This window comes from Nylanderia fulva, unplaced genomic scaffold, assembly GCF_048542155.1.
Source record: "Nylanderia fulva isolate GAGA-0341 unplaced genomic scaffold, ASM4854215v1 Scaffold21, whole genome shotgun sequence".
Classification (NCBI taxonomy): Eukaryota; Metazoa; Arthropoda; class Insecta; order Hymenoptera; family Formicidae; genus Nylanderia; species Nylanderia fulva.
Window position 1 is genome coordinate 164,404 of NW_028190275.1, and position 26,015 is coordinate 190,418.

Genomic DNA, 26,015 nt, shown 5'->3' on the forward strand with positions numbered 1-26,015 from the left:
GGCTGCGAATTTACGACCGCCGTTAGTGGGAAATGAAATTCTTTGTTTGCGACAATAGTAATATATACTATCTGTGTATCTGTCTGTGTGCATAAATTCTTCTTCTTTTATTTCCCAAAATTACAGTACATTTAAATATTTACATATATCTTGATTGGAGTAAGTAGGTAACTCTAAATTGCTTGAAAAATTGCCGAGATAATAGCGTAGCGAATTTAAGATATACATTGTATGCTTGTATATACGACATGCATATATATTTTGGGGGTTTAATAATCATAATGCGACGAAAAAAATATAATAGATATATCTTATAGAAGAAATTTTTATAATATGAATGTAAAAGTAGCTTTTGCGCAGATATAAAATATAACTATTTCTTTAAAATTTTCTATTTAATTTTTTATGCAGTCAATACAATTTTTGAATAGTAATTACAAATATTAATTTTGCTTTAAACATTTTTTTTTTATTATTTTTACATTATTTCTTTTAAGTATACCTACATTTATTTGTTATTTATTCTTCAAGTATATAGGTATATTTATTATCTTTAAATGGATTAAACTTACTTTGATGAGTATAACTTTCCAAGATATTGGAAATACTCTCTAGCTGGAGTAAATATTGCTATATACATCTAGCGATGAAAATTTTCCCACGCAGTATAGGTGCAATCAATTGATTGGTACGTTAGAGAGGATGAAAGAGATGGAGAGAGAAAAATATGGTACTAGAGGTATCCATACATCATTCCTAATTCTCGACAGTTAGGCTACCCTTGATGCGGTACTTGATTGTAGTGCACATGGGAACATATGCGAGTACAAAATTAGAGAGATTGCAGTAAAGTATCAGTGAAAGTTTTCCCTAGCATGGATTTTTAATGTGAGAACTATTCTGAAGAATGCAGGTTTCAAAAGTGTATATGTTGCAAATGTCAAATTACATAATGTTTTCGTCCAAAAAAAGATAGAATCGATAATTTAATAAATAATAATCCTTAAGGTTGCCAGTAATAATTAATAAAAAACCACTCCTCAATGTTTAAAGTCGACCAGACTGGCAATAATTTATTATAAATAATTATTTGAAATACAACAACGTTTCGGCTGTCATTGCAGCCCTATTCAAGTACATCTATAAAAAGTTCAATCAAAATAATTATAATTTAATACACTTATTCGCAACATTTAATTATACATTTAAAAACAAAAATGTGTTACATACCAAATTTAAAACAGTAAATCAACTTCTATGCAAACTACCGACAATGTTAACGCTTGTTTTGATGAACAATGTAAGACTGACAGAAGTAAGCACATATTAAATAGATGTTAACTGTTCACAAGAATCTTAGTCACTAAGCGTTAAGAAGATAGAGACGAAACTAAATGTGTCTTTCGTAATTTAAATCGTCATAATAAAGTCAAATAAATAAAAATAAATAAATAGGTGGATATAAAAATAAAAATAAAATTAAAAGTAAAAATAAATATAAAACGACTTAAATAACGTCAAGAACACGATCATAAATCCCACTGAAATTCTCCGTATCTTTCTGTAAATTAATACTTTTTCCTTGTTTTTTTATGTAAAACATTTCTGCAATTTCTCTTTTTCTTGTCTGTTTTTCCTCATGCAGAATCACCGGAGAATCCCAACGGATCTCATGATCGTTGCAAGTCCGATGTAAACTAACGACAGAATGCAACGTCTTGTCTTTTTTTATGTTATTTCTATGTTCTTTAATGCTCTTTTCTAACTGTCTCTTTGTCTGTCCTATATAAGCCGAATCGCAATTCGCACAATCAATTTTATAAACAACATCAGTTCTTTTTAAGTTTTCGATCCCATCTTTACCTCTTTTTATCAACGTGTCCAATTTTTTTTTTGGGACAGTATACAAAGCATCAATACCACTTTTATTGATGCAACGCGTAATATTCTCGCTAAGATCTTTAATGTAAGGTAACACAATGCAATTTCGCGTATCAAATTTATTTTGATTGGGCGAGTTAAGATTACACATTTTTGTTTTTAAATGTATAATTAATTGTTGCGAATAAGTGTATTAAATTATAATTATTTTGATTGAACTTTTTATAGATGTACTTGAAAAGGGCTGCAATGACAGCCGAAACGTTGTTGTATTTCAAATAATTATTTATAATAAATTATTGCCAGTCTGGTCGACTTTAAACATTGAGGAGTGGTTTTTTATCGATAATTTAATTTAAATTTTGGAAAAATATAAAAAATTCTAATTTCTTCTATCATATAAAATATAACAAAAATTTCTCTGAAAGTTATACCTTGCATATATTTTCATGGAGTGTCGATTATTTTGTATATGTGCTCGGGATTTATTTTGAAAATTAATTTAATAAGAAAGATAAAACTTTTAGAAAAAGTCGTATATTTTTATAATAAGCACATAGCACTTAAATAATAAAAGTATTCCACATTTGCATATATTTAATTAATTGACTCGAAGAAAAGAAACCGTTTGTTTTTAGCATGTCATATATTTCATTTAGCGCGTCGAATCACTCGTGTCCTTTTTTCGATTTAACGCAGTAACGCCGCGATTTTATCTTATCTTTAAAGGAGTGGTGGTTTATTTTTTCTACAGATTTTTCATTAGAGCAATGCGTTTTTCCGTGCATTTTAAGCTATAACGCTTATTTATTTCATCGATCGCGTCAATGTTTATTCTTAGATCGCTGGCATTTGTATTTTTATGCGCTGGATAGAACAAAGTTTGACGATGCATGCCTCTCTTCCGTTTAAACCTTCCGTAAACTTGCGCTGTTTTTTTTGTTAAACCACCAAATATTTTTATTTCAAGTACATATATATTTTTTGCAATTTTCCCGACTGTTAGCTTTACTAGTTTTGTTATTACTTATATATACATTTAATTTTTTTTTAATTTGAAGTGCACCAGATGCCAGTTTTGATAGATAAATAAATTTTTATAAAAAATTATTAGTAAAAAATTTATTTTAGCTTGATTTCCACGAATTGTTAGCCAGGTGTTTTTGTTCTATACAATACTACTTATAACCTACAATACTATTTAATTATAAAAATAGAATAAAATAAAAATCTTCTTTTGCGTTCTCCAATACATTTCCAACAATTCGTGGCTTCGAAGAAATGAGTTATTATAAACAAACAGTATTTATGTGTATATGAAATCCTTTAATACAAGATCATCCTTTGTATTATCGGATTTTAGAAACGTAAACATCATTTGTTTATTATAACATACCTTGTTTGTTCGAAGCAAGTATTATAAACGCTACACAGAAGTCTAGCTTGTCATTCAGTTACGAATCCTCGAAGAGGATCTTAGTAAAGATAGAGACTGTCGCGATGGGGAATTATAATATAAAAGGTATGTACTTTACTTAAATAGAGATGTAGAGCATTAACACACATCTGCGTCTAACAGCTGATTTTGACAGATCTCGCTTAAAGATTTGATTAAACACTCTTTCACTAGTACAAAGTATTTGTTTTTGCCTCTATGTATCTGCGTTCTATTATTTACACTGGAACGCTAAAAAGCCAGTTCTAGATGCGTTTGTCTAGGCGTGAGACAGACCCTGACAGCTCGCGGCCGTGGCGTATCTGTGACCGGACAAGCATGGCTTGCCATTGAGAGCACGGATATTGTTTCGTCGTGCGACGCCCGTGTGTCGGAGACGCCTCGTTTCCTACGTCGCAAGGATATCGCGTGGGTGCCTGCGGGAGTTAGGTTACCGATTAGCAGCCGCTCCAATTTTACCGGCGCGACTAACTGCGATTAAACGCGGTTGACGTGGCGCGCTGATCTTCTAATTATTATCCATTACGTAACATTAATCTCCGCTTCTCCATCAAGCTGAAATAATATAAACTCGTATTTTCAATCTCGTTGTATAATTTATATCGCATCGTTTCGTACAGCTATATGTGAGGGTGATAGAATAATAAAAACGTTCACGATGAAAGCTATTTGCTATAATTTTATTGGATTAATAAAAGGCGCGTTAACACGGGTTAGTTCCAGACTTCACTTCGCAAAGTTGCAAGACTCGTAATACTAGACGAGGTTTTCGGGAAATATATTATTAACGACGCTGGTACTTTTCATTTCACGACGGCTATTTATAAGTTTGTTAGTCACAAAGTTGTAAGTGTAAGTGTAACGACTCACTTAGCGCTAAGCGCAGTTAACTCAATTCTCTCTGCCGGCCTACATTATAGTTCACTCGTGATAGGTCTCGCAAAGAAGGACAGGAGACCGTTAAACGAAATTAGTTAACTCCGGATTTTACAGCATCGTTGGATATTTGAAGTCTTTCAAGTTTCTTGTTTTATATCACTCTCTTTGGGGGGTTCTATCTTTAATAATATTAATACTTAAAGAGTAAAGAAAAAAACTTTTTCTGTGAATATGTTCTGTAAAGAGCAAAGTTAAAACATATTGTACGGAAATATATAACATAATTACATCACGATATAAATGATACATGTAATAAAAATAATACTTCATATATTTTTATTCTATACTTTATGATTATTTAGTGGACACAGACGAGAAAAATATGTCGAATGCAGGTATTAATACGTTTCCGCTTGGCTACATAATATGAAATGGCGTCTACACGTTTATTTTAATATACGCGATATATAATTCGAATATAAATGTCAAAGTGTCACGAGTAAAATTTTCTTTTCTCTCGAAGCTTTTTTTTCATTCGGCGCGACTAGTCGACGCGACTCATCTCGTTGCATTGTCTTGGTGCTACGCGGTCGCAAGATAACGAGAATAATCGACATTTATTTGTGTCATCGCTCGCAGCAATCTCTTCCATATTAAAGTGCCAGAGCACGTACAAGATTCAACCACTATCTTTTTGTCGTTTATACACGTACACACATTTACGTGCAATCGTAGCTATTCTATATGGGTGCTACGTATTATATGTGGATATCATTTACATCCAGTGTATGAGTGCATATATGTATATACAGCGTTCTAAAATTGTTGCCTGCAACTTACAACTTTTTTGATAAATTATAAAAATGATGGAAATCATTATTTCTATATTTTTTTAGCCAGTTTAATCAATCTTCAACAAAATAACAAATATTTAAGATCTACCAGAAAACTTGATACGAGTTATTAATCAGCACATTGTTCAATTTTTTAGATTAATTCTTTATTTATAATTGAATGACACAAATTCTTATAATCTGAAGTTTGAAACCAGGTTTATTGAGAAATTTTATTAGAACTCTCGCGTAATCCATCATCATCATCTGCAATTTTAATAATTTTTCCAAAACCGTTAACGTATTTACAGCTGTTCGACTTTCAATTGGTTATAATTCAATGACTGTTGCATTCAACGCGACAATGACTATTCACGTTGATAATGAGACCATCATTTTCTTCTTGTCCTTAGTTGAGAGGTATATATGGCGATGGTTCTGGGACACCCTGTTTGTGTATACGTATACCGCTCATACTTTCGTGCGAGGTACAGTTAGTCAACACACGCGTGCAACTTTATATCGATGGCGTCACCACGACCACGTCGATTGGGGCCAAGCGAACTGAACTCATTGTCAGCCACATCGTTGGCTCCCTTCGCCACGCGGCTGCGAATTAATAATTGTTATTTTTTTGCCCTCCACCGTCGTCAGCAACATAGGAAGTGTCCCATCGAATCATGCGATCCGTCGAGATGACGTGTTTTAACTCACTTTATAACGGCACTTTATTAAACTTAACTCAACTATCAATTAATTACTGATATGATTCATTAATATAAAAGTCGCGTAATTTCGTTTTTCTAAAAATAGCGAGAGAGTGGATAATGTTACGAATTTTTGATGATTTTGCAATTATAATTGAGGAATTAATATTACCGATATGTTAAATTATTGATAAAATTAACGAGCCTTGTTAAATTAGCATCGCTTAATTAGCAATTTAAAATTTTATTAATAAATATAATATAATCTGTTGATTCGAGGATATATTATTCGAAACATTTGTGTATAAATGTATCATAAAAATAACTTTACATGCCAGAATTTGTATACCAGGCATTAATTTAATGCACTTTATTATATTAAAAGTGCTACTTGGTACTCGGATATTACAAAGTTGCTGTACTGACTTTTGGCTGGTGGTCTCGTTAGAGTACAACTTTTCGAGATGCTGTTCGTGTATCTAGTTTAATGCAACCTCAGTAACTAGAATCGCAATTCTGTGGAAAAACCAAACGGAAAGTTAAGCGAGCGCGCGAGTTCATCCGAGTGCCTTCATCGCATGTAGCACAAATTTCGTCTTGATGGTGCTCATTCCGGCACTTCGCTTCCGGTTAACGATCCGACTGCATTGTTGGAGTCGTGCCAGGAAAAACGAAATAAAATGTCTCGGTAATCTCGGAATCTTTTATCGACCTTGATATACGCGAAGATTAAGAAAACACTCGAAACAATGATATCGCATTATCAGCTCGAATGCATCCGGCAGACGTGTAATCATTCGCGTAAGGTAGGAACTAAAAATAAAACGAATTTTTAGCCATTGATCTTTTTGTTAAAGTGCAGAAGTATAAATTTTCATGAGCAAAGATAACGCGAATTCCTTGACTGGCTAGTCACAAGACATTAATATTTTATGGTAGAAAAATTAAAAATAGCATTTGAGATTATAATCCTATTTTTAATTTCCTATTGTTCATTATGATTATATTTAGGGACCAATAAATTTATTCATTCGGTCTAATTTTTTGTGCAAATTAATAATAAAGCTTTTCACATTTCTTCGATGTTAAAAATAAGCCAAATTATATCAGATCAAATCAAATTATTTTTTACGTTAAAATAAAATTAAATGAAGATTGATAAAATAATGTTTTATTTCGCGTAAAATTTGTCATTTTACATTTATCCTATTTTTCATCGAAAGAGACGATTTGTGTCAGTATTACACTGGCTGTTTTCGTTCTTAAGAATTAATGAGTTTTGAATATGTACTTCCACGCCGAGCATCGTCACTATCACTCGTATACGTTCTTACTCCTATGTATGTACGGCGCACCTGTGGACACACAGATATACGAAACACGTACGCACTCTTACGTCCATTTTCTACTCGTAAAGGCCAAGTCGTGCGTGGGCACAAAAGTCGTCCCCCGTTCTACTACACACGAATCTTCCACTCGGACTAGTGTCAGCCAGTCAGTCAGTCACTTAGTCAGTCAGTCAGTCAGCTCGAGCACGCGCGACCGGTTCAACTTAGCTCGTGATACGCGCTAAATCGCGCCAATTATTAATATCAGATCGATGTAATCTGCGCTTGGATTTCGCGCGATGTATAGATAGGCGAAAAATAATCTCGGCGTTTATATATACTCGCGAACACGATTAGCGAGGCTCAATTGAATTTTTTATATAGCAGAAATCAACTTTTCCTAAAATTATATCCAGACACTAAGTTTCTCAGTGCGCAGATCTTGGATGTAAGTGATTTATCAACTCGGTGGTGCGCGTAAATTCGTCGAAAAAGTTTCAATCCCTTGGGGGAGAAGAATCTTTAACTAGTCCCTTCTAACTTTCGAGTGTATTTCAGTTAAAATAAATGGTACAATTGAAGTTTCAGAGCCAAATTACGAAAAACAGTGCGAAAAATTTATATTAATTTTGACAAAAAATTAAGAATTAGGTATATAATACATTCAGTAACAAAAATCCAGAAATGGAGAGCCATTTGTTGGGTCACAATAAGCGATAGATAAATGTTTTGAAAAGGAAGTAGCTTTCGAAGGAGGAAAAACTTTGACAAGTCTTTGTTAAGGTTCTCGATCGCCTGTCGATTGCTTTGCTATCATTTTTCGGATACAATACAAATATTTACATATAGAGCTTCTATGCTAGAGCGAGTGAAGTTTGAATAACGCATTTTTACACATGACTGCTCATGTATATGTTACATCGAGAGGAAGGAAGTCGGTGCATGCAACGAGATTCAGATTAGGCAAACTTGCAACTCGATACTATTGTGCGATTTAGATATGTGCAGCGCCATTGTAGCGAAAGATTGCTATTTGCTAAATTTAAAATTAATTAGAAAAAATGTATTATATTGAATAAATAATTTTTGTAGGAACTACTGAAAATTATTTAGAGATTTGAGATATATGTTACAATAATTAAAAGGAATTTTATTTTTTATGGTTATAAATTTAATTTTATTAAGTAACGAAATAACGAAATTAATTTCGTTACCTAATGTCCCGTAATATTAGGTAATATTGAGGTGTGTAATATTTGATATTGAAAGATTACGATATATTGAAGGTATTAGAGAACTCAGTTATCACTATGCAAACTATTTTTATTGACACGTGTCAGAAAAATTATCGTGCACTTGACATAGCACTATATGAGTCACTTAAACGAACATTGAAAAATATTAGTGGCTAATTAACAAAATTAACTAAAAAATCAAAGCTTTTATTATTATTACTTTATCTTTGCGTGTCACATCGCAATAATAGTTATAATTATTTAATATTGAAAGTATAATATATGATCAAAAATTAGAAAAAGCATTTGCACTTAAAATAGCTTTAATTAAAAAAAATAATATTGCATAATATTTTTCTCGCATTTACTCTTATTATTATTCATAGATAAAAATAAATTTTTGTTGTCATAAAATTGCTGCAAAAAATTAAGAGAGACAAGATGTTGATGACAAGAGTATTGCGCAATGTTAAGTGATATACGTCGAGGGTTACTTAAGTTGGAATCTATTTTGCATTTTTCATGATTTTACAAGAAATGCCTTGACATCTGAAATTCTGTGACATTTAAATGTTTGAAATGATTCGGGAATCCGGTACTTACTTATGTTGATTTCTAATACTAGATTCCATAGATTACTAGATTCCATAGATTACAACAGAGAATTTTAGTCAATTGCTCCGCGTATAATTGTATAACCGGAAGAACCTCTATCAAATATTGCCGCTATTTAACATTTTTAGCAACGAATTTAATTTTTTATATATCTTAAACTTTTATTACCATATTAAATAAATTACCATTAAATAAATATTGAAATTCGAAAAAGTATATGAATAAATGATTTGAATAATTGCAAGATATATAAAATTTACCGGATAATAATATATGTAAAACTTATTAACTTGTCAAAAAGAAATAAATTCACGAAAATTTGCAAATTATTCGTGAAAGTTGAAAATGAGAAGTAGGATAAAAATTTTAATCATTATACTCAACTTTAAATTTACTTAGTTGTATAAAAAACTTTGACATATCGATTTCATCTTCCTTTTCAAAAAAAAATTTGATACAAAAATTTCTTTTTAATAAATAAACATATACATATATGTATAATGAAACAAAATGAAAGAAGTATAATAATAGAAAATAATTAAGATTATTTTGTGATCTCCTATTAAATGTAATAATTATCAATAGATATCATCGTGCGAATTATTTTGATATAAAACTAGTTTTATACATTTTCTAATTTATATTAAGAACATTGTTGTTTTCTAATTTACGTTTAAAAATATACATATGTTGATAATGTTAGATAGAGGTAAGCATTTTTTCGAGATAAAAATGATGTCATTTTTTATTTTCATAAAGTCATAGAAGTAAAAATTTTAATCATTTTGTTATCGCTGTATGACGACAATATGTACTTATCGCAAAGTGCAACGCGTTTTCGCACACATCAATTTTTTGCATTTGTTCTTGTGTACTTCTCTTTTTGCACCGATAAATCCAAGTTCAAAAATACATAACACCTGAACCTACAAAAATGAGACAAGTTTAACATAATGCTTTTCTCATGTATTATTTTTTTTAATGAGTTATATAATTAGAGATATCAGAGAATACATATATATATATATATATATATATATATAAATGCAACTTTAATTATAAGAGACACGCTTGATCAAAAATTTGAGAAAGTTCTTTTTCTTTAATCATTAAAACTATTGTAACTGTTTTGACATTTAATTATTGAGATATATTAACCAGAATATGTTTAAGAAAATTTTACAATGTTTAAATTCCTATTTATTATTGTTAGTTATCAACATAATATTTTATTAAATACGCACAATAAAGCCATTTCCGTTTCTTTCCGCTATACAGATATATATTTGCTTGAGTCAGTTTTATTATTTTAAAATAAAAGTCGTTGTTATTATTGTCAAAAGAGAATTATCAGATACTGAAATGAGAACATACTTTTGTATATAATAAACTTAATATACCAGAATAAATTCACATAATTGCGTGTCAAAAGTCAGTGAAATCGCTTCGAAATATTTGCGAAATAAACATGAAATTTACCATATTCAAGCTCATAAATCCGCAAATTATAAGAGATTGAACCTCAAAGAAGAAATAAGATTTTATTATCAGTTTATGTACATATTCTATGTTTAGTTTGTAAAAATTTTGCAAACTTCTCTTTCTTGTGCAATTGATTTATGTTCTTGCTAAAAAAAGACAATTTGAGATTTATTGCTCGACGTAAGCCTTACGAAACTCTATATACGAAGTTTCTAAAATTACGAGTTTATCTGGCAGGTGGTCGCACAGTTTAAACAGTTTGAAATATATGGCGTCTCGTACGAGACAGTGTAAGAGAGCACAACAATCACCGCGAAGCTCGTCGGACGAGAAAATTGTGAGTATATACGCGTAATTTCGTGTTTTCTCAGCTGGTTAAAGAGGGACGGACATCGCTATAAATGACGGCACATGAAATTCCTGTGCACGCGTGCGTATAAGTGACGTATTTTCCATGACGTAACACACGACTAGTAAGTTCGTGCCACAATAAAGCCAGGTTTAATAAAGAGTCAAGGATCGCAATTAATTGCATATACGTGCCGACTCGATCACTCGCTCTAGCATCATTCGTTATTGGCTGATGTATATTTTCAGCTATATATTTTAGAGTTTCACTCTGAGACTCACTCTCAATGGTAAAATTTATAAAATTGAGGATGATTAAAAAGAGAGAGTTCTTCACCACAAAGATTGTGATGAATAATTGCGGTATATTATTGCGAAGAATAATTTGAAAGTTTAAAATCTGAAGAGTAGCATATTATTATTAAAAATATTGAATATTCTCAAATATATAGAATATTGTTTAAGAAGCAAATTAAAAAGTGAGAACAATTATGTAGTTAATTTTCTTACATATATGCACAGAGAGAATTTTATCTTAGTTTCTTTATATCTTTGTGATTTAACTTTATCTCTGAACCAAAATAGTAGAATCTCAAAAGAGGGGAATTTTACTTCAAAAGAATGAGATCTCACTCCAAGAAATTTAGAGAGTGTAATTAATATTTACTAAAATAAAAAAATATTAATATGTACTTATTGTTAGTAAAACTATGCACATAATAAAATTAATCAAACATATTTTATATCTTGTAATAGGTATTAATATTTTTATTGTGGTAAATATTAATCGGAAAAACTCTTATAAAATTCCTCTAATACTATATTGTCCCATGATTACCATGATTTTTAGGGTATAAAATTTACATAATTTTATAAACTTAATAGATTGTCATATTTTTATCTGTGGCAGCAATTCTCAATGATTCTCAACAGTAAACTCTAAAGTAAAATTAAAAACAAAGCTTCTTCACTCTCAAAACTTATATATATATATGTATTTTACCTTTGATATAAAAAAGTGGATTTTTTAAAAATTGGACCGAGAAACCATTTTGGATCACATAAATTCTTGAATAAACATCTTGTTATTTATACTCTACTAGAGTACTCGATGAGCGATAGCATGACTTATTGTTAGACAAACACGACGGTGTGCATAACGACAGTCAACAACAATCCGGTTCGTGCAACTAATGATCGAGAAGATTGCAGCGATTCAGCGAGATCGATATTCGACGACAGTCGACGTTTTGTATGCGAATGAAAATTATGGGCTCGCCTTGCCCACGCGTACTCGCGATCTCGGAAGTGCTCCGCTCGGTGTGACATTTCGCCGCGCGAATTCTCGACGCGTGGGTTCAACGACACTCGCGCAACGCAACGCAACGCGGCGCAACGGAGCGCATATCTCGTGACGCGCGACTGCATCGCGTTCGCGCGAGGCGCCATCGAGGAAGAGGCGATCGGATCGGCGATTGCCATTGTTGTTACCGATGTATAACTCCGAGCTCTTCAAGACCGTGTGGACGAAGGTAGGACGGATGTGCGGCTACATCACTTGCGCTAGATCCTACCTCTCAGGTCAGTACACCGCCGATAAATATTGCTGGACCCTGGTTGTGAATATTGCAGTGCTCTCGAATCGATCTAACTTTAATGTCATACACTGAAAAAGAAACTATTGAATTCGAATAAATATTTATTTCAATACTGCCTAATAAATCATTTATTTCGAACTAATAATATCGCTTTGATGTGAACAATATTTATTTCATATCAGAAAATCCTTTTCAAAACAGATACATATTTATTTGTTTCAAATAAATGTGTATCTGTTTTATTAGGCAGTATTGAAATATAAATATTTATTAAATTAATATTTTTTTTAGTGTAGCAATCTTCAAATTCTTTCCATCGAATTTATATATCTTTGATAGATTTTAATTTTTTTAACGCCTTTTGTTTTACTGGATTTTCTTTATTTGTGTTTATTTTACTCTGCGATATATGTATAAGCTCTTGTAAAATCTTATATTTGATTATAATTCGAATTAATCTTTATCTACAATTATCTCTAACTTAGTGACGCGTGAGTTAATATCACATCCACGCGGTTTTGAAGATCTGATTTTCTTTGAAACAGCGAAAATTACAAAATTGCTTTTTATTTTGCCGAAAGATAAGAAGAGATAAAGTGCAAATTAATGTATTGATAAATGTTTAATTTATCTTTCGTATTTATATTCCATATCTCATAATCAGTTTATACTCTTAAATATGAGTCTTGTGTGTATAATTTTGAGTTTTATTTATCTAATTTAAAACTTGCATTATTGTCTATCGTTCCTTTTTATCAACTTTAAATCAATCTATTAAATCGATCTTGAGCTGACAAATAATTATTTTTTAATACTTTCTTAAAAATCGAAATAAAGTAGAAATGATTGTTGAAGCAAAAACATTTAAGTTGTCATTATATGCTTGTTGATGATGAATGTTTCTCTCTTGAGAAGAATTCATAAAATCCATTGAAAGAAAGAATCACACGATCGCATTTAGGACTAAATGTGTAGCTCGTATATGGACTTTTTGTGAAAACTGAAGCACAGAAAATGATGATTCTCTATTTTTCTGTGAAGTATAATTCTGGTTGTTGACAAGTATTAATTGTGCAAACAAGACACTCGGCAAAGCGCGTTTGTCGCTCCCGTTTCTCAACGCGCAGAGAAAGAAAAGGAGGCGACCTGCCTGTTTGTAGAAAGTAAGCGGAAAAACGAGTGAAAGCAATCGAGGATACCCTCTTTAACAACGGAAAAACCTCGCCATAATATTTCCTCTGCGACGTTGTACGCGGGGACTTGAAATCAAGAAAAAGAGTGGCGATGGTCGTTTGTGACCATCTTTAGCAAGACCGTTTGCGATAATGTTTGCTCAAGATCAGTATTGGATTTACGAGACAATATAAAGAAAAATCTCTTGAATAGGATCTTTGAGATATTGATTTTGATTACATGATGTATCAGCTGATAATTATACATATAATATAGTATAATGTATAGAATCAATGATAGAAAAATATAATCAGATAACATCTGGTAGGGCTGATTATGATATATATAATGATAATGAAACGTTTCTCTAAAAAAAAAAAAATTATTAGAATTACTTTATAATTAGCATAGCAATTGCTTTTTCCGCCTTGTGATTATTCCGGCATTGCATCTCTAACAAGTGAAATTGATCCTTCGCTCTCTCAAATGTGCAAAAGAATTTGCGTTAATTTTCTGCGGAGAACGCGAACTGTCGATTATCACGAAAACAATTTAGCACAGAACGAGAAATGGACGTTTATGATAATAGTATACCTTCGAAGTTTAGGATAATAGTACCTTCGCGAAGAGTTCTTGGCTACATTTACTTACACAACGTTATTCAAAAGAGCTATCACACAAAATCAATTATATTATTTGTCAGTCCGTGATGTCTTTCATTGTTGATATTAGTTCACCAATGATAATAAAGTATATACACTTTCAAATTAATTTCAAGAGAGATAGTGACTCCGTTATATATTGCTTGTTATATTACTTGCATTTATTATTTTCAATTTTCAAAATTTTTGTGAATTGACTAATCATTCATGAAAAAATAAATAATTATAAGTTGCATTTAAGTAGAACACAATTTAAAAAAAAAATGTAAAAAGATATAGAAAGATATTTTCCTCTTTTCCTTTATAATTTTAAATTCACTCGACTAATTTACCTGTACATTTTCTCTTAAGCAATTCTATGAAACTTTGTACACTCACCGAATAAGTTTTCCTATTTTCCACTTATTTTCCAATTACCGTAGATCTAATCTCTCCGTAATGGTGTCTGTAATTACTACAGTCTAACGTTTCTATTTTTTGACATCAAACCCGTTTATATTCCATTTTGATTCCGCTCCGAGAAAAATAGGCGCGCGCGATTATAGCATCGATAGCGCGCCGCGTTTGCGTTGTGTAAACTCGCGGGCGTTTTGCAATTGTAATTCACGGACTTGCACCTCGGGCACGTAGATTGGATGTTTGCTCGCCGATAACGGTGCTAGGCGATTCCAAATCGCTCGGCCGAACGGAATTACTGGCTCGCGCGAAAGCGCTTGCCGGAAAAGACGGCCGTTAACAAAGCGGTAATCGCTACGCGGATGCACTTTCACTCTTTGCTGATAATGAGCTTTGCCGATCCGCCCGTTCGATCAGAGAACACACATTTTTCCCGAATGGAAATCCTATATCGCTATCGCATCATTTAATTAGATATCCTTTTGGAATACTGATCAAATCGTGCACGGAAAAATCAACTAAAATTCCATGAGAATTTTTTCTTTCGTTTTTTTCCTATCTTAAAGTACACGTTATTATTTGTTGCTAAATTTTAATTTTAATATTGAGTATTTTTTTAAATTACGATTCAACTTAAACATTTTTAAAAAATTTATATTTTCTAATATTTAATTTTGTAACAATCGTTATTTTTTGCAATTTTTACATGCATATATGTATACACATATATATAGATAAAATATATTTATAGATATATTGTTTAATATTTGTGTTTGCAGAAAAAAGTAATTTATTAAAAACATGTTAGCAATAGAGTGAAGAAGTTTGCACATATATAAAATACTTGTCAACATAAAATTGAAAGAAGTAGACGCATCTATATATGTAAGAGTAAAAGTGAAGACGTAATATTATCGCAAGAACGGATATTTCTAATTTAATAACTCTGTCATGTAAAACTATTTTTTTTTAATTTTATGTGATAAAAGTACCTCATTGTCAACCTGCAAACAGCTCTGGTCGTTGACTTTCGCTCTCTAGCGCGTACTTCCGCTAAATATTGTTCTTTGGCGGAAGTCAATCTCGTGATCTCGTATATCTCGTGATGACGAATATCCTTTCAATGAATAACAATTTAATTGACGAATAAAATGACAATAGAAAATAACAAAAAGAAAATAGATGAAGTTTTCTCTTTTATATTTTCAACGTTAATCATTTGTGTTTACTGTAATTAAAAGAAACTGACAATTCATTAATATTTTACAATTATAGTTATTAATTATACCTAAAATGTTCGTAGAAAATACGAATCGTATAGTTGAATGAAAATAATTTAGTATGAAAGTTTTAAATATTATTACAATCTATATATGCAAGTAGCACGCTTAAAATAAGCGAATTAAAAACAGAACAATCGTACAGTTCGTGCAATCTATGACGAATATAGAAAGTATGGTTCAAATTCACTTATCATCTTCGTTTGCGTCATTTTATTTTAAATTTAGAAACAAGCCGAAGGTACAGATGAAAGGCGCGTTAATGAATCATCCGATGTGCACGTGTACCAGCGTATATATGCGTTGTAATTAATGATATCGATGAAAAGAGGCGAGAGAGAGAAAGAAAAAAGGAGAGAGAGTGAGAGAGAATTTCTCGTTCGCATTTCTCGTGGCATATTTTAAACAAAAGCTCGCGCGAACGATCTAATCGGAACGAAAGTATATATGCATATTGGCAATCGTTAGAATCGATAATCGCGCGGCCATGCATGCCGGTGATGGATCAGTTGTATACGATCACATTATTGTCCGACCAGACGCATGCACACGTGTGCATCACGTACATACACACACGCGTAGCGTGTGACGCATCGCGAAAACCCGACCACGCATTTCGAGAAACTGGGTTACAGCGGGTTCACCGAGTCCCCGACCTAGAACTCCTTTCCTTTTCGGCACTTCCGGTCTGACATCCTTACGATCGATGCGCTTACCGCCGGTTTTGCCAGATACGATCTTGACCGAAATTTTTTATTTCGTAAGCAGTAGAAACTCTTATTTGTTTGACGTTTACTCCTGTAATTTAGCATGCCACGTTGTTAGTAATTTTTTATTTTTATTTATTCGTATATATATATATATATATATATATATATATATATATATATATATATAAACTGGCTTATTCTATCTATTTAATACTTTATTTATTCATGTTATTTAAATTATTATTTGAGTGACTGATCGCATATGAATAACGAGTACAAATGGATAATAATTTCAAGCTTGCAAATTTAAATTTGTGAAGAGTAGTTGATTGTATTTCGAAACAGCAAAAGTGTTTGTAGGGAAAAAGATTATTATCTAACAAACTTTGATTTTTTACTAAAATCATTGAAAACTATTAGAAGACGTTTTAAATAAAATTTTTATATATAAAATAATATATTGGGAAAGAGGTTTTACAGATAATAATTGATTAGAGCTCACATTGACGCGTATTAATTCTAAAATTAATAAGAAGATGCGATATATTTTAAAATATTTATAAAAACTAGAAGTTATTGTGCAATACATAATATACATATAGCAATACGAACAATCTGGACATACTTTGAAATCCATTTAAATAGCAGCGCGTCGTACCATGAGACAGGCATAAAGTTTTTTCCTATAAATATGTATAAGTATACGTAAAGTCGTTGCGGGCGTTTCAATGTGTTTCCGTGTAAAACCCACGTAAAGAGCATAAGCCGCTCTCTTTGCTTTTACTATGTTCTCACAGTCACGCCGAGTTGGAATCATAACTCACGTGATACACCCACGTGTCTTTTAAAAGATTCATGGTGTATATATGCATAAGTATACTTTGACGTTCTCCGCTTCTGTCAACTGCAAAAATACGCGGGCGTGTGTGCGTGTGTCGCGAAAGCACACACGGAATGTATATAGATCCTTCTCAATGATGTGCGTCACAAAGTTTCGCGCCTTACGTCAATACCGAAAAATGCGTTGACGAGACATCATTTTCATTTGGTCTAAAAATGAAATTCCATTGAATGGACGAGCGGAAGTTGGGCTTTTGACGTACATGCTTAGAATTTGTAGTCAGATTATTTTCACTTATGTCTTCGCATTTTCTTCATTTTTTTAGCGTCAGATATTTTATTTATTAATGATTAATTATTATTATTTCAGCGTTAAAGATTTAAATTATTAATGAGAGTCTTTGGAATTAAATAAAAAACAAAATTTCATATATTGTGTGCATCATTGCATTTTTAAAATAATGCAATAATTCACATCAAAAATTAAAAAATAAATTCTGATTTTACTAAACTTAGAAATAAAAAAAATCAGTGTTTTCTGCGAAAATACGGAATTTTTTTATAGGCTTAAGTCGCGTTTTTAATTAAAAAAAATTTTTTTACAATGTTATCACGTCGTCACGCGACGATTGTGAGTGTAAAACACGGTTCTTCTTCATCTAAAAACCATTCAGACACACCGCAGCAGTTTCCAACAAAACCTTATTTTTGCTCTTAAATTTTCGTCCGCGGTACAAGCGGTCGGATTATCGCGCTCTGTGTATTCTGGCGTGCGGAACTCATCCTGTCTGGCAAAATGCCCGTCGTTATGCGGGATGCTGGGTCCATCCATCGGATTTGGGTTTGCCACGCGAGAGATGCCGGGGATGATGATCGTTTAAACTAAGAGTGAGAAGAGAAATCAGAGACGAAATTGCAAAATCGTAATTACAAGAGATCTAGGTACTTCTCGTCGAGCGCTCACGAATCTCTTTGTAATTTGTTCGGGGGTAGGTTTGTTTTAATTATAGACTGGTATAACAATCACTATGGTAGATAGCGAAATTTAGATTTGAAAATTTATTAGTTCATATCCCATGAAAAATGATGATTTTGTCTAAAATTTATATTTCCCTTCGAGAATCCTTCGATTAATAACCTTATTTTAAATCATTAATTATATAAAGAAGATTATTTATAAAATAATATTAATATAGAATTTTTTTCTTGTTTTTAAAGCGCTATTAAAAATATATTAAAAGACTTATAAATTATATTATATAAAGCAGTTTTAACAAAGTAGAAAATTTCATTTATATTTTGAAATATATTTAAAAAATTTCGATATTTGATATTTGCCATAAAATTTACACTAATTGAATCATTTGTAAAAAAATACATGGGTCTATCTGTTATTTGTCCTCGTGAACTGCAATCTTTCTGCGACTATTTTTAATAAATCACTGGCGCATGAAGGAAAATAATGATTTTAACGAGCGTATCCGATTTATTATCCGTGCGGTTTTTTTTTTTTTTTTTTTTTTTTTCAGGAGAAAGTTTTTCACAAAAAAGATATAGTTAGCGAGAAAATAATTACGGACTTGTAGTGAAAGAGCTCTCGAATTAAACCGATGTTTATTTCAATCATCGGTGCGATATTACGGCTTCTATCGTTTATTTATAAACAAATTTAGGCTTGGTTTGCATTTGTACAACATGAATTATTGCAATCACAAAACTGAATTATTATAAACAACAAGATCTATCAGTAAGATCCAATTTTTATCTATCGCAGAGAAATAGAATTATAATAGAAAAAGTGATTTTATTTTTTTTTTATTGCTATATGTGCACTTCGTGAGATAAAAGAAGAAAATAAATATATTATTCTAGGATGACGTCATAGTACCTAAAGTAGTTTTCGCAGTTTTTTCTGACAATATCTTCACTTCTTTTGAACTTCTGATTTTTAATGGCTTCGTCTTCATACATATATATAGACATATGTGTATGTATAATACATACATATATAACTTATATAACACATATAAGTCTACATGTGCTCTCGCATCATTTTCCAAGTTCTTAAGTAAATACAGTTCAATGAAGGGAATAAACGATGAAAGAATGATAGACTTTGTTACTTGTTTGACAAACACAAGCAGGTGAAAATAGGCATTATTAATTATTCAATTTTTCGAAGACCGTTTACTTTGATTTGATGGTGAAACTGTGTTGTAAATCGAAAAAAGAAATGGGGCGTTGAATTGAGATGTATAAAATTTAAGAAAATTCATTTGCCAAAGACATTTAAAATTTGGCATTTGTAATGCTTTCTCAATTTTTTAGATTTTACTCCGAAATTTTGCTTACTTGCGATTTTTTATATTCGTGTAAGGATATACTTTGAATTTTTTCCTCGTGCTTTCAAAATGCCGGAAGAAACCTTTTCCAACTAGATCGACCATCAAGAATAATTAATCATGCTCTACTAAGAAAGGAGGCACTCTGACGCAACTTGAATACATTTATAATAATAATAATAATATATATAGAGAGAAACAATTTCTCTTTCTTGCATATTTTATAATAATATATATTTCAGACCCGTCTAACTTCCGACGACACGCAAACAAGCTATTGAGCAAGAAAAAGTCGTAGAACGAAGTACTAGTCGTTATGCAGCTTTGTAATATCTGAATGCAAATAATTGCTTCTTTATTATAACATCGCTCGACTCCATATAATCATCGTTATTTTCCAATTATAGCAAAACGACAGCTTCATTAAACATCACACTTAAATTTTAATAATCCCTGACGCTCTCCCATACTTTTCTTTACACCTTGGAATTATGTTTCGAAATTACTCTTATCCGATAAAGGCGTGTATCAAGTTCCTCCCTTGTATAACCCTCTGTGAAAGTGCCTTTCCGCAACTAGTTCCGATCAACTAACGTGTTGTTAATCATGAACTCGAGGACTGTGTCAAACTTGGTCCGCATTCGTGCCTTGTCATGTACGTGTCCGCAAAATTACCCCAACTTCCGACGAAGCGGAATGATGATGCGCCGTCACACATACATATATATATATATATGTGTACAATATATTTATACAGTGTTGTGCTTAAGTGATTTTGAAATTAACTAGATAAAATCAGATAAGAAATATTTTTGTCGGCTCTCAATATTAATAATAATAATATATGATATTTTAAATCGGACAATAAAGCCCAAACGCGAAAAATTCATTTTTCGGAACTGTATCTCTCGCCTATTTTTCTCCATATGTAAGTTCGAGATTAATTTATATATGGAACTTAGTAATCTCAAACCAAGAGATACAGTTCCGAAAAATTAATTTTTCGCGCTTGAGCTCTATTGGCCGATTTAAAATATCATGTATTATTATTATTAACTAGATAAAGATGAGAAATTTATCTTAGATGAGATATGAAGATGATTTTGTTTTAAATATTTCTAGATATAAAAAAAAATTAAATTCTAAAAGGGATACAAAAATATATTTATATTTTTATTTGTAAATTTCTATTGCTTACTGCTTACTTAAGTATTTTTATGCGACTCTAAACCAAATTATCTGAACATTATTCTGGATGATTCAATTAACACTTTTTTCCATCTAAGATATTTTTATTATCTATATAAAGATAAGATGACGCCAAAATTTCATCGAGATGATCTATATATAATTTTATTTAGAGATAACAGCAAACACTGTATATATATATATATATCCTCGTGTTATCGCGGATATCTGGAAATCTAGAACAGAGAGGGCCGCGGCCTCTCTTCTCTAACTCTTTCCTCTTTCTCGCTCGCTTTTCTACTCTCCGAGTTATTCGTCCGCTCTTCTCTCGAATCTAGGCTGTTACCGTGGCAACACGCAGGTACGGGAACCGAAGACTCCGACGAAGGCCATCGGAAGGGACTCGTCTCTCGCCCTTTCAGCTACTTCTCTGCCCTTCTTCGGAGAGATCTCATCTCCCTCTCCGTCCTCGTCCGATCAGATGTTCGAAAAAATCAATAAAACTCTCCCTGTCGACGTCTCCGTTTCGCCCAGTTGCTTTCTCTCTCTCTCGGCTCCAACGCGACACTTTGTTTGCGTCACTCTGTCGTGCGAGAGGAGTCGCTACAACGAGAGGGAACCACCATCCCGGGGGATAAAGAAGGACGGGATGACTCGGGAGGGTTGAACGCACACGTGGAGCGCGCTCGCTTGAGGCCACCGAGCATCCGGCACAGCTGATCGCGTGTCTCGAGCTGCTGCTCCTGCGCGACCCGACGTCTCGAGGACGAGCATCGATCCTCCCGAGTCAAAACGTGGAAGGCTCGGATATATGCGAGTTCCTCCACGAGAACGTAACATATAGATTATCTCGAGGTTCTTCTCGGGACGTTGATGTAGATAGGCCATATACAACAGGGACGAGAAAATGAGAGACATTGTTCACCTAGGTTTTATTTTAATTTCAGGAACTTTAATTGTAAAAAAGAAGGGGAACGTATTTTTTTTTTTTTTTTTTTTTTTTTTTTTTTTTTTTTTTTTATTCAGTCCTTGTATTTTTTCAACATTCTTTTATAGAACAAACGTTACTCCAATATTTTGAACTTGATAATGTGAAGTGAAAATAGAATTAAGCTTGACATTTCGATAAAGATAATCAAACCAGCATGTTCAAAGTTCAGGCACGGCATACTTATCTATTGTTTTCTAACCGAACAATAGATTGCTTGCATTGTACTTGGAAGTGTATTGAATTATTTGAGGAAGTGAATTCCTTTATATATAAATAGCACGTATCGACGCGCGAGTCTAGAAAGCGAATCGGATTAAAGTTACAATGGAGTATGTCTGACAGAAATCTGAAAATATCCGATTTTTGGCGTATGATCAGAATGATTCGCAGCCCAGAATTCGAAAACGAATGAGCGAAAATCCAACTTTGGATTCTCATCCCTCGTGTCATTCACCCCTCGCTTTACATAATGTAATAAACGCGACTTTATGCAAGAGGACTACTTATCTCTAGGTTAGAGCCGCGTTGAATATCGTGACTAGCTGAAAGAAACTCGTTATGCTCTCCGATAAAATTCCCCACCTTCGGGAACAAACAGTGCTTCGCGGTAGTCCTGGGTAGTTCGTAGCGGTTGTCTGGCAAACCGGTGCGCTTAAATTCCCACGGGCAGCAATGGGAAAGAAGTTGTGCCCGACAATGACCGGTTATCGTTTTACAGGGTGTCCCAGAAATGTGACGGAAACTTAGTCACGCAGTTATTTCTCGCGAAATTTCGATCTATTTTTTTTTTAACAAAATATCTCTTGTATGGACGATTTGAAAACTTATTTGCGAACTAATTCGTACAAGTATAAATGCAACAATGAATTTGATTTTATAACATACAGATATAAAAAATATTTTATAGTATATATATATCAAATAATAATTTATTAAAATATAATTTATTTTAATATTATATATAAATAATATATTAAAATATATTATATGTACATATGTATGTATATACGATACAAAAAATTTTTTCGATCTGAAATGTGAATGCAATTTTGAAATTTAGAAAGTTGTGTAGAAAATAACTCACGTCATTTTTTTCTGAATATCTAGTTAAAAATTTTGTGCGTGAAAAGGTAAAAAAAATGTATTAATTATGCGAAATAACTCGGAATTAGTGTCCGTCTCGCACTTTTTGTCAGTGCGCAGCTAGAAAAATGGGCGTTCTAGTTTCGAGTGTGGAGATAGTTTTTTTCTTTTTTAATTTTTTATCGTGATTCAGCCAGTTTCGAACATTTATTTACACAATTTGTACGTATATTTCATCATGAAACGCGCGTTGAATTCTGTTATTCTCTCGACGAGGCTTCCTTTCACTTCACGGTGATTCTTTGTACGTTCAAAGGAATATAATTTCATAAACTCAGTTATACTATCATCTTTTGTATTAACCTCTGCTATTTGCGCGATGACTTGCGTTATCGATATTATCGATTCCGTTAGACAATTTCATATAATTATCTCAACTGTGAACTTAAAACCTATTCAATTTAAATTTACATGACTGTAATTTATTATAATATCACATCTCCAAAATGAGAATTAGGATTAATAATATATTTGATATTTTTTTGACAAATTATATTTTTACGATATATATATATATATATATATATATATATAATGTACATTTATTTTTAAGTAAATCAAGAAACGCGATAGCTTCTCAATATCAAATAACAAATAATATAAAACATGAAGCTCTACAAAAACATAGCTTATACAGATTTATTTTTAATTTTGAATTATTTTAATCACACTCTCGTTATATTTCTGTTTCTTTTGAAGTAAATACTTCAAATCTTTGATCGCAGATTACAATAAATAATTTTATTTACATTTATGCGAACGATATCTTGATTTTGAGCTCTTTGTTCTGCCAATAAAGTCAGTCTGAAACCGTAGATCTGCTTATCATTTTATTTTAAAATTACAAGTCGCATCTCTGATTGTATATTGTAACGGGAAATATTGTGATGCAATTGTGTTAACTTGATTGTGATATCTTGATATCGAGCTCTTTGTGTTCCCGCTGATAAAACTAATTTAAAATCTTATATTCGCCTATCTAGATTAAAACGATGACTTTAATGTATTTTTGTTCTTTATGTTGCAGGTTAGTATATTTGCTGATGAAAATGCCGGGGAAAATTGTCTACGAAATGGGTAAATACTGCATTTGAATAATTTAGATTGCTTGAATTTAATACTTTTATACAAAAGAAAGGATATAAATTATATTTGTTTTAATAAAAAAAAATATGAAGGTATCTTAAGAATATTCATGAATGTAAAGAAAGTTTAAATCTCTTGTAAACAAGTCATAAATTAAATTTGTTTTTATTAAAACAAGTTTTTGTGCAACTTTGATCGCACTGTGCTATAAATGTCCCGATGACATAGAGATGACATTGCACTCTCTTCTTCTTTGGAGGAAATTTTAGAACATTGTTTTTCAAATTGTCACGTATTCAGATCATTTATAGTCAAGAAGATTCGATTACGTGAACGCGACGGAAAAACTTGAAATCATCCGACGTTGTCGGGCAGCGACGTTTTATAACGCGCAGCGAAACGTCTTACATCATTAACGGCAATCCTTTTACATTTTACGGTCGGTCGCACCGCGGTTTTCTATTCGGTAATGCACGGCAGTGACGATTAGCTTTCGATGGTGATTGTCAGATAGTCAGCGAATGCGAACGGAACGAAGTCGTTATAGTGCCCTATAAATTTTTTTTTCCCACGAGAGATACATTTTTCGTAAGATAAGATCAGATTACAGCAACACGAGACTGCACTACAGTGATAAGGCTAAAAAATGGCAAAGTGTATAGGTATAATATTGTATATCGAAATTGCGCGAGTCAAATTTTTTTTTTTTTGTACAACAAAAATTTTGTGAAAAAACGTAATATTGTGATACTTTTATAATCTTGAATAAGAAAAAAGAGAAAAATTATACGATGTTTAATCTGAATTATGCAATTTATATCACTCCATTATAATCAGCAGTTCATTTGACATGCAAAGAATTAATTCATTACAATTGCTTTTCTAATCTCTACGAGTTGGTTCCTTGTTTGTTGATTACTGTTTTCAATTATCAGATACTTTTAAGTCTTTCTTCTCTTTAATGATCTAAATTTTAATTTATTTCAAATCTACTTTTTTAATATACATCAGCAAGTCTTCTCCGATAAGATTAGCCTCGCAAAATTTTAAGTTTATCCCGTTATTGCATACAGCGGAGCCTGTAATTCGTGTTTGAGAAACGCGATCGTAGTAGATCCATATGCGATAGTCACGTCCGCCCAAATTATGTAAACTTACGTAATCCTTCAGACTGTGTTCTCTCGATGGTTGCCCATCGTTGCAGCATATATTAACCCATAACCCATGCACAAAGTCGAACGTAAGACGAAACATCGCTTTTACAAGAACCATCTCAATTATTTTGATAAAACATCTGTAATTTGCTAATATCAGATTTTTCATATAAATCTATCGGATAATTTCTAAGCGTTAAATTTGAACGAATAAATAAGGGAAGAAAGGAAGAAAACCGAATTAAACATTATTTTATTTTTAACGCATGCATATATGAAAACAATTGCGAACATATTTGTCACATGAAAAATTTGTCAATCGTTAATATCTTCGAGGGAATTGTACGATTTTGTTTAGATATTGATTTTGGAAAAAGAGAGAGAGAGAGAGATAAACTCGATAAGATTGCACTCGAATTGCGACATATTGCTTCGCTGTACGAGCTTCCGATAGATCGAGCCTTAAGAAAGCGCGGCTTTTTCTCGCTTCTCGAAACTATCAATTTCGGTTTCTACCTTGCGTTTTTTTTTCATTACTTTTCACAGTTCACGTTCGGCTTCAATTAGAGAACGGTACTTTCGAGCGGGTCAACGCGTCCGTTCGAGATCGTCGAGCAAGCCCAGAAACAAAGAAGCAGGTTTTACGCCTTTGCGTCAATGTTTCCGGAATAATTTTCGCAGAGCATAT

At 32.1% G+C, this 26,015-nt stretch overlaps 1 protein-coding gene across 6 annotated transcripts in view; it reads left to right on the forward strand.

Annotated features, from left to right (window-relative positions):
* The window catches only part of trc (Serine/threonine-protein kinase tricornered), a 152,494-nt gene that overhangs the window by 62,748 nt on the left and 63,731 nt on the right, over window positions 1–26,015 (forward strand). The window contains exons 1-2 of one of the 6 annotated variants that reach the window (XM_085482582.1): window positions 7,270–7,532; window positions 11,868–12,345. The exons of 4 other annotated variants lie outside the window; for them this stretch is intronic. In XM_085482582.1, coding sequence (XP_085338708.1) covers window positions 12,258–12,345 — 88 coding nt within the window. In that variant the 5' untranslated portion in view covers window positions 7,270–7,532; window positions 11,868–12,257. Of the gene's footprint in view, window positions 1–3,361; window positions 3,404–7,269; window positions 7,533–11,867; window positions 12,346–26,015 lie in introns of those variants that run through there. One more of the 6 variants, XM_085482584.1, reaches the window with a different exon arrangement.